At 36.1% G+C, this 19,238-nt stretch overlaps 1 protein-coding gene across 1 annotated transcript; it reads right to left on the bottom strand.

The window, feature by feature from the left end:
• Nucleotides 1-10,513: 10,513 nt before the first annotated feature.
• chrnb4 (cholinergic receptor nicotinic beta 4 subunit) lies at nt 10,514-19,005 on the bottom strand. The gene is made up of 6 exons (XM_088920025.1): nt 18,957-19,005; nt 16,073-16,218; nt 14,961-15,005; nt 14,271-14,380; nt 11,104-12,112; nt 10,514-10,654 (listed from the first exon to the last, which is right to left on the bottom strand). Exons 1-6 carry the CDS (start codon nt 18,988-18,990, stop codon nt 10,514-10,516), a joined length of 1,485 nt encoding a protein of 494 aa, XP_088776151.1. The 5' UTR covers nt 18,991-19,005.
• Between the last annotated feature and the right edge of the window lie 233 nt (nt 19,006-19,238).

Genomic DNA, 19,238 nt, shown 5'->3' with positions numbered 1-19,238 from the left:
ACCTGATCATGGAGAAGTAACAAGTTTTAATTATTTTCCAGTTCAGTTCAGAGTAATATAAAGGACATACCGGATGAGTAAATCTGTCTCCTGGGGGCTGTTGTACAATACTGGTGTTGATTTTCAATTTAAAGGATTAATTCAGTTTCTTCTACAATTGAAATATAAACCTTTTTACTATCTGAGACCAGCAGTAGATGGTCTGACCCCACAGCATCCAATATTGATTTCAAATGACCACTGCATGCCTGACAGACACAAGACACTGTCAGTGCAGATAGAGTTCAAAGGATCACAATTAGAAATATTTACCACAATCCCCTCTTCCTCCACAGTTGTCATGTGTGGTTGACTGTGGAACATTTGTTTTATTCTTATTGACATAACTGCCTCCTATTATGGACCATAAAATTAACCCCCTAAAGCCCACTTGTCATAGTTTGTCTTATAAATTCAGATATCTTACTTTTGTTGGGTATTTACTACCATGTATGTTGATTGCAAAAATGAAGTGTCCTGTTGGTCTGAAATTATTTTTCTTTTGGAGAAGCCCTTTCTCCAAGCCCTTTCAGTCATGTTTTGGGGTTTTAAACGAAAGCAACTAAACTGTTATTTTTGTCAGTGAAGGAAAAAACAGAAGGGTAATATCTGATTTTCAGAAGGCACACTTTTAGGGGGAAAACATATTATAAATTGACTTTATACCACCATGTTTTGGCACCTAGTAACATATACATGTTTACACAGGGTGGCAATTGATTTCTTAGTTCCTTAACAAATAAAAGAATGATATACATTTTTATTTGACATGAAATTTAGTGACAAACATTAAATAAGTGTCCGAGGTCTCATTTCATTATAATGAGTTAACTGTATACCGTTATTGGTCTACATCAAGTACTAAAGACTAGTATGTTTAATAACATACTATAATGCGATCAAACAGAACAATATTAATTTGTTTAGAATTTAAATGTTAATAATAAAAGAATGATGATTTTGTAACATTCTATTATGCTACAAAATACATTTTTACAAAAAAAACCCATAATACAATAAAGGACACCTAACCACTGTAGAAATAAATAGAGAAATCCTAATTGCTATTCTTTCCACCCTCACTCAGGACAAATGTACACAAATGTGGATTTAGCTTTGTAACAACAAAGTTTTTCTGTTAATCATTTACAGTACGCTCATTATTGTTTATTACAGCTACTCATGGCAATGTAGTTGTGTCCTTCAGGCTCCATAAATTCTATGGTTCTACAGCTAAATATACTTAATCTTCCAAAACTATTATGTTATGAAAAAAAAATCTAAAATTAACAGTTTATTATTACAGTATAAAATGGTCTGAAATGAGGCAAAATTTACATGGTATGGACCTAATAGAATATTCTTAACCCTAGTATTCCTTATTTATTCCTTAAGAAAAACGTTTCTTGCTGTAATTATTGTAAGTTCAAATTGTCTACTGTCATCATTCATTTTTAGTTGTTAGGCATCCCTGCAAAATGTAGAGAATGAGAAAAAACAGCCATTACTCACCCATTGAAAAATAGCCCACCAAATACATTTTCATACAGATTGAAATACAAATTCTCTAATAAAATAAAAATGAATCTAATACAAATAGAGGTAGGGTTACATTATTAATTTAAGGGCTTATTTAACAATATAATGCGTATATTAAATTACATTTTGGTGGGATTTTTAGCTGGTGGGCTTTAAATCTGACTAGCTGTGTTACAGTTGTTTTGTTTTTCTGGTGGAGTACATTACTGTATTTGTAACTTACAGAAACTGCTGCTTGGCTGGAATAGCTCCAACCCCCTTCAAACAGATGCAAAATGGTGGTATTTCCGGTCAGTAAAGCAGGAAATGCAATTAAACAGACAGACAACTGAAAGAAAAGAAGGTTTGAAGACAGTTTTTCAACACTCTTGCAAAACTGAAAATAAGACATTGTCTACATTGTCTCGAGATGTTCTTGCACCAGAAAATGTTCTTGTTTGTCTCATCACTGGGGTGACATTTGAAATGGAAAATTGTCATTCAAGGGTGATATTGTTTATATCCAGTTTCTGAAGGCAATGACAGAACCTGGGTAGGATATTTATTCAATCAATATGCAGGACTAGTTCAGCTTCTAAACTGGTAGCATTAGTCAGATAATCATCTGAACCCTGCAGTTTTTATCTAGCTTATTATCAGGTTTTGCTCTGCCAGATGGCATGTAATTAACTAAGCAGAGGTTCTGGAACAATAATGATATAGCTGTTGATCTTTTACTTTGCTAGTAACTCCTTTGGCTATGAAGAGAATTCCATGTGGTACAAAGAAAAATCTTTAAAATGAGATTGTGTGTAGGAGGTACTGAATGAACGTAATAATAGAATAATCTAACAGAATAACAGAAAATAATAAAAAGGAGATCTTTTATCACTGTCTTCTTTCTGTTAAAAACAAAGCACATGTGAAGTATACCGTATATACTCAAAATAAAAAGAAATGTATCACTGTATTTACTTACATTAATTAATCACTTATGCCTGATCATGACACACTGAGTTGACGTTGACTTTAGTTTAAGTACTAAATCAGCTCATTAGTAAGAGAGTTGATCAGGCAATGAGATAGTTTAACCTGTTAGATGTCAAGCACAGTAAAAAATAAGAAACAAATACAGAATATGCTGAGCTTATCAGGGGAACAGTATGTTCATACCCTCTCTATATTGGAGGCTAGACAAAGTCAGCACACTGTTCTTTACAGTCAGTTTTTTTTTTACTGAAGTTGCAAGACATTACATCCAAATAGTATGTCAGTCCTTGACCATGATCTGGGAGACCAGAGTCACTTCACATTGCGAAGCACGATGCATTAACATGTTCCATCTTTGTGATAACTTTCACATTCCAACTTCCACTGTATCAGAAAGACCAGGTCACAGCAAGTGATTTGTGGAAACCTGACTGCACAACATTGATCAAGTCTTGAGGACTCAACTGTTGTCCTTCTTATGAGATCATCCTAACATGACAGAATTCCGGTAGGTCCTTGTAACAATATCTAACTTACTCGATGAGAATATTACATTTATGCTATACATGCCCTATTCCCTAGACTTAAGCCCCCATGGAACAAATTGTGTGATGAGGTGGGATGACAGGTGGCGTGTGCCATTGAATACATAATCCCATATGAAAACATCTGCAATCTGCTTCAAAGCATGTGTCACAAATGTACAGCTTGTATTACTTCCAACAGTGACCACACACGCTGCAGGGCTGTGACTTTCATGGTAAACCCCAATGACAAATGTTAATCAGCATACTGAAATTACCTATATCATGTCCGTTCAATAAAATGTGAGCCTGCCACAAGAAAGATTGTGCATTTTTCTGATAATGCTATAAATGTGTTGTAGCTATAATAGGTTTCTTTTGCGGCTCAGTATGGATATCACCTTAATGGGTGCCACAGCAGATACAAGTATTTGAAACTTAAAGAGCCATCCTTTGTTTCTAAGAGTGCAACATTGAAAGTTTTAACATTTAGAGGTTAGAACAAGGAGCTGTGTTGGTGTGCATTGGCTATAAAGCAACAAGTACAGGTTAATTTCTTGTGGTAAAGCAGAAGGAAAGAAACCACTAACTAAACATTCTTCAGGTATTTTAAAACTTAGTTCTGAATTTATTTAACAAGAAAAATAAAATGCTGCATTATTCTACATGACAAAAGCCTCAATGTTCTGTTTAGGTATTGGTTGTTGATATTGCATGTTTTTTAAGAGTTTAGGTTCACATTTTCAGATGAAAACCAGAAATGAGCCAATCATGAAAACTGTCCACCCTGTAGGCAATATTAAACAAAGAAGATACATGTAGCTTCTCTCAGTAATCTGAATCATCTGAGAATCACAACTGAAGACATGAGATTGTGATGATAAACTACAGTACATGAAATTGGCATACTGCTTTAGTTATTGGCATACTGTCTATTTACAGAATAAATTAAATTGAATATAACTCCTAAATTGTAATTCTTCCGTTACTCATTCTTTAAGTTGTATTTTAACAAATTTAAAAAAATGTAACAGCATCTAGTCTGAGCACAGAATTGTAAATCTTTTCTTTTAAAAGCCAGATTGCATGCTGTATTCATTATGATCCAGCGCTTGTGATGTACTTAGATCTAGTAGTGCTAATGGAACTGTGACTAATAACCAGTGAGACTGCATGTACACTAACAATGGAATGACTGTGTCAGATTATACAGGCAGTACTGCGGAATAAGTGAAATGCAGTTCAGTTTTTCTTCCTTTTTGTCGCTCTTTTTCAGTTTTGTAGTGTGGATAGGTGAATAGGATAAATGTAAGAAACTTCAGTCTTTTTTGTTTTAAGGAAGGTTTCATAAATAACTAATATATAATTTAATATGCAAGGCACTGCAAGGGAATTTGATTCTAGAAGATAGAGACAGCTACACAGATTAAATTAAAGAACTTACAAAAGAGAGTGCTTGGTGTTTTATTGATATACGATGACAGAGGTTTCATCTGGCTTCTAAACAGTACCTGATTATCACTTTCCACAGGGCTTAGCAATACATGTTTAATGAGTACAGAACAATCCTATCGTCTTATCATTAACAGACAATTTGTCAATAAAAAACCATTAATAAATGCAAAGCTGACTAATCAGTGGTTCTGCTCCAGGATGAAATAAAGTTGAACTAAATGATTTCATGCAAATATTTGCCATAATGCACAGTCTTGATGTTATGTGAAAGAGTTCATTTGGTAAGCGCTTAAGTAATTTGAGTTCTTGAAATCACAATTTATGAGTAAAAAAGTCCTAAAAGTGATTTGTATGTTCAGTATTGAAGTAATTATTCTGATAATCTTATTCAATGTGAATTATTCTTTATCTGTACCAATTTACAAAAACGGGCATTTTACTGATTTACTCTGGGCAAAATACATTGCTCAGGGGTACAAGGTTGGATCACTGAGGATTTTAGCCCATAGCCTTCTAATTCCTGTGCTGTTCCACATCACTTTCTGTTGTGCAATAGGAAAGAGGTAGATAGTTCTACATTCAAGTCACAATGCTCCAGAGATTATCCCTGGGACATCAGTCCATTGTCGAGCCTACCTCCATCAATCACAGGACCCCATTCACACAGGTGGGTGGACTTGAGCAAACATGGTAAAGTACCTTACTGAGGGTACAAGAGTACTGTCTGCACCTGGAACTTGGACTCACCACTCACTCACCGGTTATGAGTAGAGAGACTTACCCACTGTACTATGCTGTACACACCCTAATGATAGGAAATACTCAGAATAAAAACATGATCTATATTCGACCTCAGTAACTGACAGCAAACACAAATTTCAAAGTGAACATTAATTTTAAAGTGAAGTTGAACATGGAATGTTACCTGGTATATCCAGGCCTACCAAACAGACAAGTGTGATAAGGTAGGAAATCATTTTTGTAAATATGGTTAGAATACTCACTGTGGATTTTTTATACATTGAAGTTATAATGAATTATGTTAATCACTTGGCCTTCTATACCAGAGCAAACATTATTATTCGTTTTCGTTTTCTTTTACAAAGGGTGCAGTTGTACACCTAATATGAAATATTCTATTACTGTACTACAAACTGTACTACAAATTGTGCAGGCTGTAGTGTTGTCACTCAGTGTTGTGTACAGTATAACCAGCAGAGAGCAGCAATAAGCAGTGCCTTTGTTTATACTTGTCAAAGAGAACAAGCCACTACTAAAGCATTTAATCGGGATTTTTCAAAATGATCATATTCCCTAATGCATACAGTATGATATCGCTGGGGTAGTTAAAATGGATACGGTAGCCATATTGTGTAACCTGAAGAACATAAAAAATTAGGAAAGAAAGGACCAACTATGCTGTCATGCTGAAATGTATTACATGCCCACAAAGTTAGTTTTTCACTGTCATGTCAATCGTATTACCAGTCAGTGTCTTAATTGTATTGGGTTGTCTATAACAAATAATGCATGTTCAAAAAGCCATCTTGAAAATTAACTAGTGTGTTGGTATATCTATTATATTGCAATGGTACACGTACTCATTCAAGACACAACAATTTAGCAGTAAGACAATTTATTATCACATTAATCTACATGTGTTGGCCCATCTCTTAGTCACCTATTTCAATTTATAACCCATCAAAGAATTAACTCTGAAATTTCAAAACTATCTGTGGACTAAATGCAGGATTCATATTGCAGAAAACAACAATAATTTTTTTTTAGATTTGTTTAGTTTTACATATCAAATCCAGTAATATGATTTTATACACATGAAGACAGTAGAGCCAGCAGAGAGCAGCAATAAGCCAATCTTGTGTAAGCAAATTGCTTTTTCTCTATTGAAAAAATTACTTGGGAGAAAATGTAGTTCATTTGATTATTGTACCAAAAATATATACAACAAAAGTCAATTATCTATTTTTAAGATTTTTTTTGTCATTTTATAACATCTACTGACTTGTTTAAATAAGGAAGGCTGATGGATATCAAGGAATGTGATGGATACGAGCCAGTCTCGAAAAGAACCAATGTCTTCTGTGCTAGCCATGCAAGACTATATGTAAAAATGCATCTGTTACCAATTAAAAATTAACAGATCATCAATCTATGCTCTTACCAAGCAAATAGCTCATTAATTGCAAATGCTAGTGATTTCTGATCTTCATTAGTCTTTCAAAAGAATGTTTGGCAATAATGCACAGAAATCCACAATGTCATTACTTTGCTTACGTCTTTTATGATTAACAAATTAACAAAGCTTGAAGATTCGAATCTGCTTTAGTCTTTTTAGCAGTTCTGTAAAATTTTAATATGTAATCATAGATTTGTTTTTATGCATACTGTCATGTACTTTTAAAAATATTGGGAACAAAATCCGAGAAATAGTAACTCCTGACCTTTTTGTAAATCAAATGGCATCTTCATTTAAATGCAGAGTGACAAAAACATTTCCATCCTAATTGGAGTTTTATTTGAGTGCATTTTCATATTTATAAGAAAGCACAATGAGAATCAGTAGAAAAACTACTCAAAGATAGGAATATAAATAAGGCAGCACTCTGGTAAATTTACTAACAGAACAGACATAAATATTGCATAATGATTAATCACCTTCGGTTTTGCAAGATATACCCTTACTTGCAATACAGATAGCTTATTTAGCTCACAGATCCTTTTGAGTGATTGTGCTCATATTCACTCTTGTGCCATACTGTATGAAGAAACTATTCACTTTGCTGTTCCCATATGTTGAAATATAGACTACATCTACTGACTGAATTCAGATGTTTAATATACAACAAAACGGCATCCACCCATAACTGTGGAATATAAAACTGAAAATAACTCCACAAGTATTTCTGAAAGAATTGACTGTTTTTACAATTTAAAGACTGATTTAGTTCAGTATTCTTTATAAAAGGCCAGTTTGTTGATTACAATCTATACCATATGTAAAAAAACAAGAAGTCACTGTCTCCTTTTGCAGTAACAAAAACAATTAGAAAACAGATTTATTGATATACTGTACATGTAGTCACAAAAACACTGTCATGGAAACAGTTTTGAATGTTAATATAGATATTCAATTACATTTCAGCATTTTTTGCTTTAATTGAGTTTTGTTACAATTTTTATTAAAAAAACAAATGCAAACAAGCATTGTTGTTGTTGTTAATACATTGCAGGATTCAAACCATAATATCCCACAAAATTGGTTAAACAAAACCAATCATCATCAAAAAAAGTTATGAAACTATGGCTACATCTAACCTGCATTCAATAATATTCAGCTACTGAATAAAAGGCTTAAAATTATTGGAGATTATATAACTGTGTGCATAGCCTCTGTACATATAGTAACACTTCATTGTTCGGTGATGTTTGATTGCCTTTGCAATGGCCTAAAAGGATGTGTGGGTTTTGTTATTCCACTGAAGCATTTTGTGTTGAACCCAAGAGGTGATAAACGTCCATTTATTTGTTAATGTTAATAATTACATTAAGCAAGAAACATTAAACGTTTAACTACAATCCCTGGCTAACTGCACCTAATACATCTATCCAGCATATACTGTGCTCTCAGTTATACACTAAAGGTGTATCAATACCAATATTGCCAAGCTACAAGCTTCATTCAATTGTTTGACAGATTTCTCTTCCTTACAAAGATCATCAGAAAGCCATTCATTTCTGGTAAACTCAAACTAGGAAGTAAGCATAAGGCGCAAGATGGGAACTACACTCTTTATGGGACACTCTGCTGCAGATCCATTGCAGGAAACACAGACAACCACATTTTTGAGACATCAATTAGCCTAACCAGTGTGTCTTTAGAAGGTGGGACAATACTAGAGCACCAAAAGAATTCCCATGTGCACAAGAGGAGAACTTCACACAGAAGGCTCCCCAGGCAGATTCAAACTCAAGACCTCCAGCTGTTACGCAGCAACATTAATTGCCACATTGCATGTCAAAACATCTCTTTCAATAAAGTTTTAGACATTCCTTGTGGAAGCCCTTTGTGACCTATAAAGCCTCTTTGGCATACAGAATATGGCTCTTAGACACAGATGTAGATGCAGACATGATGTTCTTACAAATAAGTCATTTATATAAAGGAGTTAACATTCAGTGCATCACCAATCTCTCAACAATGTTCTCCATCTTTTCTTTAGTAAATACAACAAGGTTTAGTTTAATGTTTTCATTTTAACCTTTGCTTTGTTCCTGTTACTATTGTGAGGTGTGTAAAAGCACACAATTAGGTTCCAATCACAGTTGTTTAAATGCATTACAGTTCCGCTGTATAGGAATATGCCATTCATTTTGAATATTTTACTATTCTCTGCTTCATTTCACTGGGCATCTGTCTTCAGTCTCTTCAAGTTTGCAAAAATAAACATGACAATAACTTTAATAAACCTTTACTTTAAATACAGTATATCTGACATGTTAGTAATTTCTGAGTTTCTGTTTTTCTGTAATACTATCTGCATTAAGAAAGCAGGTTAATGAAGGAGTCACCACCATCTTAAAACACATACATTAGACATCTGACATTGCAGAAGCTTAATAATCTTTTCACATAAAGTTACTGCAGTGGTTGTGCAGCTTACATGTTGAAAAAAAGAAGAAAAATGATACCACACTCCAAACAACCTTTTTTAATTCAGGAGATTACTCACAAAATGAACTTTTTAATTAACTGTAGTTTTAAAAACATTTTAGTTTGATAACTTCTAAAACATTTGAGACCTTGCATGCACTTTGTTGGTATTTGGCATTTTTCAATTTGGTGAAGACTTATTGAAAGACATTGTATTACAGTTTGTTAATGCGATAGATTTGGGGAACTAGTTTGTTAAAGTATTGAATATTCAACAACAGAACAAAATAAGAATACAGTAGTATAATACAACTCTGCTGCATCTCCCCGATAGCAGTTTTATCCCCCTCCAAGTTTACAACCAAAGGACAATAACCAGAAATCAGACAGTGCTGATGCCCCCAGTACACACACATCCTCCAACACCATGGATCTGAGTTGTAGGAAGGCCCATATAAATGATAAAGTGGTCCTATAAACTTGACACACCATGTTTGTTTCTCAGGAGGTCTGAGATAAAACATGGATCAGATGACAACAGGAAAAGGGCAGATGTTGTTGCACCAGGCCTCATAAGACAATTCTCATGTTGGCATACAAACTCACTATAATCGGCAGGGCAAGAAGGCAAAACTAAGCTCTCATCCCATGAGAGACGCATTGTGGGACGTTGGTATGGGAAAACGGCAATCACCAGCCCTTGGTTCATATGCTTTCTGGATCGTCAGTTTCTCAGCAGCCCATCTGGTAAATTTCAAATGGCAAGAAAATGAGCAAAGCATTTTCATGTGTTGAATATGCTCGTGGAATCTGATGAGTTAAAGAATATTTTGGAATGGAAAATTAAAATTTAAAAAGGTAATAAAAGAATACATTCTCAAAAATGAAGATCTTATGATGCAATTTGTTCTTGTTTTTCTTTACTGACCTTTCATCTGTTTAAGGTTTTCCATATGAAATTCAGGGGAGCTTTGCCCCAAGGCTTATAATTAATACAGATAAAATTACCATCTGGTATGGAATTTAGTAGGAATGGAAACATTTTTATTACATTTCATATAACTTATGTGCCACTTTTCTTATTGAGTTTCCTTACATTTAGGGGCAGAATGAACGTATCCATTAATTTTGTTATGAGCACCATTTTATGTCTTTTAGCTTTGACATTAAATACATACTGTACCATAATTCTCTTGAATTAGAATCCAAGAGTAAGGAAAAGTTTAACGAGTACATAAATGTACATTTGTGCAGAAACTGACACATCTCTTAATTAAAAAGTCATTCCTAAACAGGTCTGATCTGCTGTTTAAGCTTAGTAATGGCTGACCACATTCTGGTTCTGAAACAGTGGCTGTAGAAAAAGTCCCAGAGTCCCTACAACGCAAACAAAAACAAAAATCCACAGAAACATTCGGTCAACAACCATGGCCACGTACTTCCAGTCTTCAATGACCTGTAAAAAAAATAAAAATAAAAATGCACAGCTCCTAAAATACACAAAGATAAGACAATAAAGTATATGCAGTGATCAACATCTTTGATGTTTCCTTTACACATAGCTTCCTTTAAAATGCAATTAACAGTCATTGCATCTTCACTAGATCCCAGTTTAAGAAAAATGTCCTCTGGTTATAATATGTTAATAAAAAATATGTTTTTATTAGTAGTCACTATAATTGCTGTTTTTTTATCATTATTCGCCATAATTACTGCAACCGTGTATACAGTACATATACAGTATCAATTGATAAACTGATAAAAGTCTCAGAAGGATTCTTAGAATAGTAATATTTTATCCTACAAATTGGCCATTAAAATATGTATAACATTTGCATATATGAACTCTCTCAAGAGTCTTCAATTAGGTTGACCAATCTATTCTTAAAAGTGGCTGTCACTCACACTTTGGTCATCGTCGTCGCCTCTCATGTGGTCAGCCACAAACCGCACCCCGTTGATAGCCTCCTGAACATCAGGTCTGAAGTAACCTGAGCTCTGTTGCCGGAAGTCCTGAGGTGCAGGGAAACTGCTGTGGACATCTGGTATCCGCAACTCACTCTTTCTGACCGAGTTGATGAAGGATGCGGCGTTTTTGTAGAAGTGTCGCGGGGAAGATGTGGAGGAGGAAGACAGAAAGGCAGAGGGTGGAGCACAGCCCAGTGCAGTCTTGCAAGCCCTCAGCTGCTGCTGCCGAAGCCTTTGCCTGGCAGAGTTGTTGTGGGGCCTCTTCATGAAGAGCAAGGCGGGGAGTTTGTCCAGGAACACCACCTTGACCCAGGGTGGCATGGTGTGGGTGCTGGGGGAGCGGTGGTGGATATTGAGCACGCAGACACTAGTGATGATCGAAAAAGTCACCAGTACCATGGTAAACATCAAATACTTCCCAATCAGAGGCACATCCAAGGATGTGGGTGGAACAATCTTTGAGATCAGAAGCAGAAAAACAGTGAGAGCCAGTAAGACTGAAATGCAGAGTGTCATCTTCTCACCACAGTCAGAGGGCAAGTAAAAAACAAGGATGGCCAGCGAAGTGATGAGAACACATGGGATAATGAGGTTAATGGTGTAGAACAGGGGCTTCCTCTTGATGATGAAGTCATAGGTTACATCTACGTATGTTGGGTCTAGGGGGTTGACAATTCTCCTTCCAGGCAGAGCCACTATGTCCCACTCACCGCTTGGGGTGAAGTCATCCATACTAGCCACATTATTCTTCAGCACCAGGTCAATTTCTGTGTAGTCGTATGTCCAGGACCGGAACTTTAGAGTGCAGTTCTGCTGGTCAAATGGGAAGTGCTTTACTTCGATTTTGCAGGCGCTCTTGTAGATGGCTGGTGGAAGCCAGAAGATGCTGCCATTAAACTGCACTATAGCATTAGTAAAGAGGGACACCTCGTATGTGCCATCAGCACTGATGTGGGAGAGAGATAAAGACAAACACTTTTGCAGTCACTGCATTTCATCAGTAAAGCTTTTGTAATCCACTAATGATTCTGTGCATTACAACTGTTAGACTGTAAAGGGTTTGCCTTTGGCATAGGGTTATCACCTGGTTAAATAATCCAGAGAGGCTTCAAGATGAATTGAAATTTGAAACTCACCTCTCAGCCACAAATTAATTGATTTTAATCAAAGTTGTGTAATAACTTCCCTCACCCAGACATAAATGAGCTGTTCAAAGATTCACTGAGCAAGACTAAATGGAAAAATAAGTACTGCAAAGGAAATGCATATACAGTACGTAACCTCAGCATAAATATTACAATGTTGTCAATATAGGTTAGCAATACAGCTTAGCAATATAGCATTTCACTTGAATAATGCATAAGCCTGGAATGAATCATAAAATAAATGTTTGAAATAAGATTAATTTATCAGTTAATGTGAATCTGAAAAAATAAGATTATACTGTAAATACATGTTCACAGATTATTTTCCAGATTTATATTCCTTATCGGGATTTGTAAGTAGTCACACATTGATCCATTCACAAGAAGTTGTAGTATATGTAGTTAATTTATTGGTGGTGGTGGAGGGGAGTCCCCATTACCTATAAAGCGCTTTGAGTGGAGTGTCCAGAAAGCGCTATATAAGTGTAAGCAATTATTATAATTATTATTATTACTTGAGAAGCTTCTATCTAATTTAGCATACTGTATAACAATCCATCCACCCATCCATTTTCTAACCAATTAATTTCATATGGATAGTGGGAGAGCCAGAGTCTGATCCAGCAAGCAATGGGCACAAGCAGGATATTCCCTGGATGGGAGAGCTACTCCATTTCAAAACACACACACATTCACAGCAGGGCCAATTGTCCCAGAAGCCAATTAACCTACCAGCACAGCGTTGGACTGTATGTGGAAACCAGAGCACCCAAAGTAAGCCCACATGTACATACAGAGCTGCAAGGCAGCAAAGCTAAACACTGTGTCACCATGCCACCCACAACATTACTGGCTTTTCATACTATTTTTATATTTCCATTCTAAACGTGTCTGCTTCTTTCTTCATTGAACTCTCCTCTTTTGCCACCAAAAACTAACAAAGTCTATCATGGACAGTAGTTTGTAGTTCACAGTATGCAGTTTCATAAAACTCTCTTGGAATTAATTAGCCAGGTGGCTGTACACTGTCAATTTACTATACAGTATATACTGTCAGCGTGACTAAATAAATTACCAATGTTATAAGCCAATTATAAAGATATATAAATGTAAAGATCTTAGAAAGATTTACAAAAATGATATACATCATGATGTACTATAGTTTTAAATAATATTAGTTCCCTGTACATGTACAGAGTTTTCCAAACTAAAGAATCACAAAGCTCTACTAAGTAAAATGTGGGAGCCATTACGCATTACTAGCTCCAATGGACAGCTGAGCAGTGGAAGACGTGAGGTATTTTTATTCCCCATTTGAATCAAAGGGAATCTTTAAGTAGGCCAGATTATGCAAGTTTAGTGTGGCACTTTCATACTTATAATTAATAGTGCCATGGGATCCTTAATGACAAAGTAGTTATAATAAACCTCAGTTTAAAATCTGAAGGATGGTACTTCATACAGTACAGTGTACCTGGTCACCATACTGGGGCATTGGTTTGGAAGTTCTGGTCCAGAGGGATGACTACAACCTCATCCAAAATGTCTTACAGCAGCAAATTGACTTTCCTTGGAGGTCTCCCATTCCATTACTGACCAGGTCTGTCCTTACATAGTTCCTGAGAACTGGTGAGTTTAGGCTACAAGGTGGCTATACTGTTGTCTCAGCAGATGAAAAAATACACAAGTGAAGTTGTCTCATATTTCATGCAAATATTATATTGGGGCTGCATCAATGCTTTTGAAGTTGTACTGTTTCAATAGGTAAACCTCTCCTCACAATCAAAGCATTTAAAGCCTTCCCTCTTACATTCTCAAAGACGTTTACCCCAGCCAACAGTCAATCAGACTGAAGAAAATATTTATTTTCTGTTTTTTTGTTACTTGTCTTTTTGTTTGCTGTTAATCCCATACAAACCACATACAATATAACACAAGTGTAGCCTAATCTTTACCTACTTGTTATACAACACAATATCAGGAAGCCATAGGTGCCGGGCAGGTATACGTAGTTTGTCTATCCCATCATATTCTGAAGGATCCCAAGAAAGTCTGTAATCAACCCATAGCTAAGGAAACAGAAAACATTTAAAGGTCAGACTTTCTTTCATTTGTTAGCAAAGTGCATAAACCCAGGCCACAAATTAATAACACCTTGCGCACTTTAAGTGTAGCTATGTTCACACCTTTTGTGTTGCTTAGTGTAAATTATGTAATGGCAATAACATTTAACATTTATAAAGTGGCAAAGAGTCACTTCTGGTCACCAAGTTAAGTGACCTCTTTGAGATTCAGGCAAACGATCACTTTACAAAACAGTTATCTGTTAAGTGCCATTTTGTATAGCTATGTTTTTTTTTTCATCAAAATGATATTCAGATAAAAACCCCAAACTAAAATATGACCCTGTTTCAGTAAAGTACTATGCAGTTACACTGCATAATACAGAAAACAACATCTGTAACATCAAATATTACATAATTCATTTGATTAAAAATATATTTTTTCAAAATATATGATAATGTGTGGTGATATGCCTCTGGATGATGAATGACAAGACCCTAACTCAAAGGAATCATATTAAACCACATGTGAATTTAAGTTTAATAGACTGATTATTGAATCTTTCACTTTGATCTTCATACATACCTGGTTTAGCCAGACATTTGTGGTCATGATTTGTTCTCTCTCATTCTGAGGATATAGAAGACAGCCACATTGATCAGATTTACAGACAAAAACCAGTGGAAAAGTCTTTAATAACAATTACTTGATTACAAAGTGAATAAAAAAGTACACATAATCTCCTCTGTTATGAATGCCCAGCCCACCTCCGTTTAGTATCACCCGCAGAAAAGGAAAGAGCCTTACACACTTTTCTTTCCTTTTAAGAATGCCTGTCCAGAACTTTTTAAACCAGTGCCCACAATCACACCAGAAGGTGGCTGAGCACTTCCTGTACTAGCTGGGCTTTATTCATTCAAGGTTCTCTGTTTCCTCTGGATCCCTCATTCGCTGTCTGATACAACAGCAACTCTTGCGACCTGACAGGTGTCTTAAAATTAATAAGGTGAGTTTACCGTGATACATTTTCAGTGCTCATCCAAATGGTTGCTCTCTCTCCTGTAAAAAACTGTCTTTTATGACAGTATGTCAAAAGGATTGATGCTTAACAGTTAAGTATATAGGAGGAATGTGTTCATAGGTCCTCTAAAGCTGTATGTCTCCATCAGTGTTTGTTGTCATACAGTACATCTTAGCTGATAAATAGCTGGAGATTATAAAAGGGATTGCTAAGAAACAGAGAATAACTGACAAATCCAATTTTGAAAAAAAAAATTCAGATGGGTGGCAAATAATCTGAACTGAAAAGAAACAAAAAAGTGAATCAGGCGCAATATATTATTCAATAAAGTGAGAGGCGAGAGAAGAAATAAAAATCTATATTGACTGAAGCAGATCCTAATCAGCCTTATGTGGACGTGCAGTACAAGAGCAATGCTGGTACCCCGACGTACTGATTGATGTGACAGTTTTCAGTGAAAAACAAAAAGGTACTCATAAATATTGCACACGCACCAACCGCTGTGCTGCTAAAGCTTGTCAAGCAATCATAAACCAGGCTTAGAAGTCCTGTGCTTTTTCTTCAGCTTGTTCATGTGTTTTCAAATGAAATGCTAAAGTTTCTATTTGCTTCCGTAAAAAGCAGAAAGCCTGGTGAGAAGTCCACCGCCATAGAGTTTGCTGCTGGACCTGCTTACCACGCTGATGAGCTGAGCCAAAGACACCTGCAGCGTGATGGTCACTCGCTCTGAGCTGTTTATGGCTGGGCGAATCAGCTTGTTGTAGCGATCCTTGCCAAGGAGGCAGTTCATAAGCCTTTCCTCTGCATCTGCTGAGCTGCACTCTGTAAAAAAGAAATATTGTCAAGATCAAGAATTGAAAGTTATCTTCTAATAATACCAACTCGATTATTTTAATATCTTGTTTGTTGTTCATTATATAATAATGATACATGATTATACAGTACAACAAGAATATTATATAATGGCTTCTACCAATATGCAGTAGATTTGTAGGTTGACAACATATATAAAACGTACTATACATAATCAGTTGACTTTGTTTTAAAATGAAAATGTTAGGAACAGTTTTGAGTTTCTAGACATATTTCAAGATTTAAAGTAATGATCTAACCCTGTCACTTGAGCAATTATTATACATTACAAATTGATTCCAGTTTCTCTGACAGTGTAAAAACCAACAATAATAAAGTTGTTTATTCTGGCATTTGGCATGCCTATCAACTGCTGGTCAAGAATAATTGTATTGTTTTTTTCAATAATTACAGACTAATCACATTATATTATGGCTAGTTAATATTCTGTTAATAAAGTATTGTATGAATTAGAACATGAACTTCTAAAAAGGTTCTTTGAATTCTAATTCACAGAATTAACAGAAATGTTAGATCAGAAATGCAACTGTCCACCATCATGCAGAATTTATTTTGCATGGCACGAGCAGAACTCACTGTATTTTGAGGAGCGGTGTCACAGATAGGGATGACCCCTCAAATAAGAATTATTCCTGCCTCACATACGACTATGCCACCCAGCAATTATAAAGGGTGCCCCTTACTTCCTTGCTGCAGGTCCTATGCATCCTGCTAGAATCACCAGTGCATCCACAGACCACACTAGAGAGTTACAGTATCATATGTCCTATATGATATAGGACATATATCATATAGGACTTTATTTAAAGCAAAGAATCTTCCCTTCACATAAAACCCTTCCTATAACACAGGCTTCCTATGACCACTAGCACAATACACAAATCACATGACACAGCATACTCATAGAGTTATCCAGCACCCCGGTTTCCAGAAAATGACCCAAGGAAAAGTCCACCCGCATTATTCTCTGAGCCCAGCTGAGGTCAGAGGCCTGGTGTGTCTCATTATGCCACAACGAAGGGAGACCTGGTGTGTCTCATTATGCTACAGCGAAGGGACAGGGAAATTCCAGACTTCCTCCTCAGTCCTGACATCCTGAGCAAATGAGTCCCTCTCCACTCTGTTTATCTCCGAGTCCAGTTTGGGGTAGAAGGGGGAGACATATGAAGCTGGGGTCTTGCTCTACTGCCCCTAGTCCCTGCCATCTGAATGCTCTCCTGAGTCCAACTGCCACGATCTGTGCCACAAACCTTCCCTTTTCCAAAGGTGTCAATTTTCTGTCCTGACTGGGGCTTTTCTGCCTTCGAAACAAAAGGCTCTTAACTCTGTTCTCTTTGGGGAGGAAGCTTTGAGTGCTCCTTCAGGAACTGGCTGCAGGTATGCTAATGCATCATTGTGTCTCATCCCACTCTCGGGCCTACCTCCCAATCACAGGTCCACTCAAAACTGTTTGGTAGTCCCCATTGTACTGTATGTTACCTGCTGAAAGGTGTAGTAATTGTCCAGTGTCTGTGTTAAGAGGGCCTTTGATCAGGGCAGGAACTCAAAGAATAGGGCATGAAACTGAATCAACATCAAGATGTCACTGGTGCATCAATGCAACCCACAACAGCACCAAACACCCATTCTTTCTAGTCTGTGACAGTAGCACTGTGTGTTTCTGAAGTTGGAAATGGAGGTGATGAGCAACACCGAGTGCAAAAGCAAATTGGAGTTTAAGAGCTTATCAATAAGCATGTATCAGTACATAAATTGATATGTATTGTATATGTACTACTGTATATGTACTGTACTATAGGACATATCAAATGAAAATTCTACCTAGAATCACAGTCTCAAAAAAGATAATATCAAGAAATAACCAAGAAAAATGAAAATATCCATTATCACAGTATGTGAAACACATTGTCTATCAAAATACAGACAGTATTTGATTCCATAAAACAAGCAAGTTACTTAGGTCTTTAACAAACATCTTGTATCTAGATTTGTATTGCTATAGTTGAACTAAATAGCAGCATATGGGAAATCCAGAGCTCAAATTAATCTTGTACTGACAGCAAATGTCAAGACAGGTTATTATAACCTTCTTTTGGGCTGACATGTCTTTATTTCACTTTTTAACTTTATAGCGCGTATTTTACTACCCTGTCTCATGACTTGTTGCTGACACAGCAGCCATGCCTGGTTCCTGGAATGAAGCACTGCATCAAAATGAGCAAACAGCAGCCTGCAGTACAATGTTTGAAACAGTTTTCTACCATACCAGTTTTTAACTATTACTGGATGATGACCACGTCTCTAACAGTAACACTTTGCAACCCCTGCAAATCAGACTTATTGTCAGATCACTTTTTTTTGTTCAGCTTAACCATTGTGCCTCAAAGTAACTGAATTTGTCACCTATAACATCTTCCCAGTTCATTAGTTCTACAAAATAGACCATTTTGTCAGCCTTAAAAACTGTAGGGCAGCTACATTTTTCTTGAATTACACATTTAAAATTAACACCAATCTCAATCTATGTCTTGCTATACTTACAGTACATTTAAATTGTTGGAACGTGGAGAATACCTGTATTCTCTGAGCATAGGTACTGAAATTACTGTGCATATGTAAGCTGTAATTATATACTGCATTTGAAAACAAAAAGATGAAAATATCCTATTAATTACCCCTCTTTTTACCCTTTTGTACAATAGCTTGTAAAAGGTACAACATTGTGTTCTTGGCTGCAGGTCTGAATAATGAACATGCAAATACTTTACTCACAAGTACTACTATTAAGGACTTTTTCTATTTAAGGGCAATGGTTGGATAAATTTGTGTCACATCTGCTCAGGCTAGCAGAAAAGAGGAATACAGCAGGAGGTGGTTAGAAAGCCTGGTCTTGGAACAGATTTCTGTTAAAAGACAGAACGCCAGTTTAGTGAGAGAAAGGGGCAAGTAGCTCAGGGAGGAGGAGAAGA

The sequence above is a fragment of the Atractosteus spatula genome, chromosome 7 (genome assembly GCF_055471065.1).
Source record: "Atractosteus spatula isolate fAtrSpa1 chromosome 7, fAtrSpa1.hap1, whole genome shotgun sequence".
NCBI lineage: Eukaryota > Metazoa > Chordata > Actinopteri > Semionotiformes > Lepisosteidae > Atractosteus > Atractosteus spatula.
The sequence above is the reverse complement of the archived record's forward strand: the minus strand, read 5'-3'. Positions and strand labels throughout refer to the sequence as shown.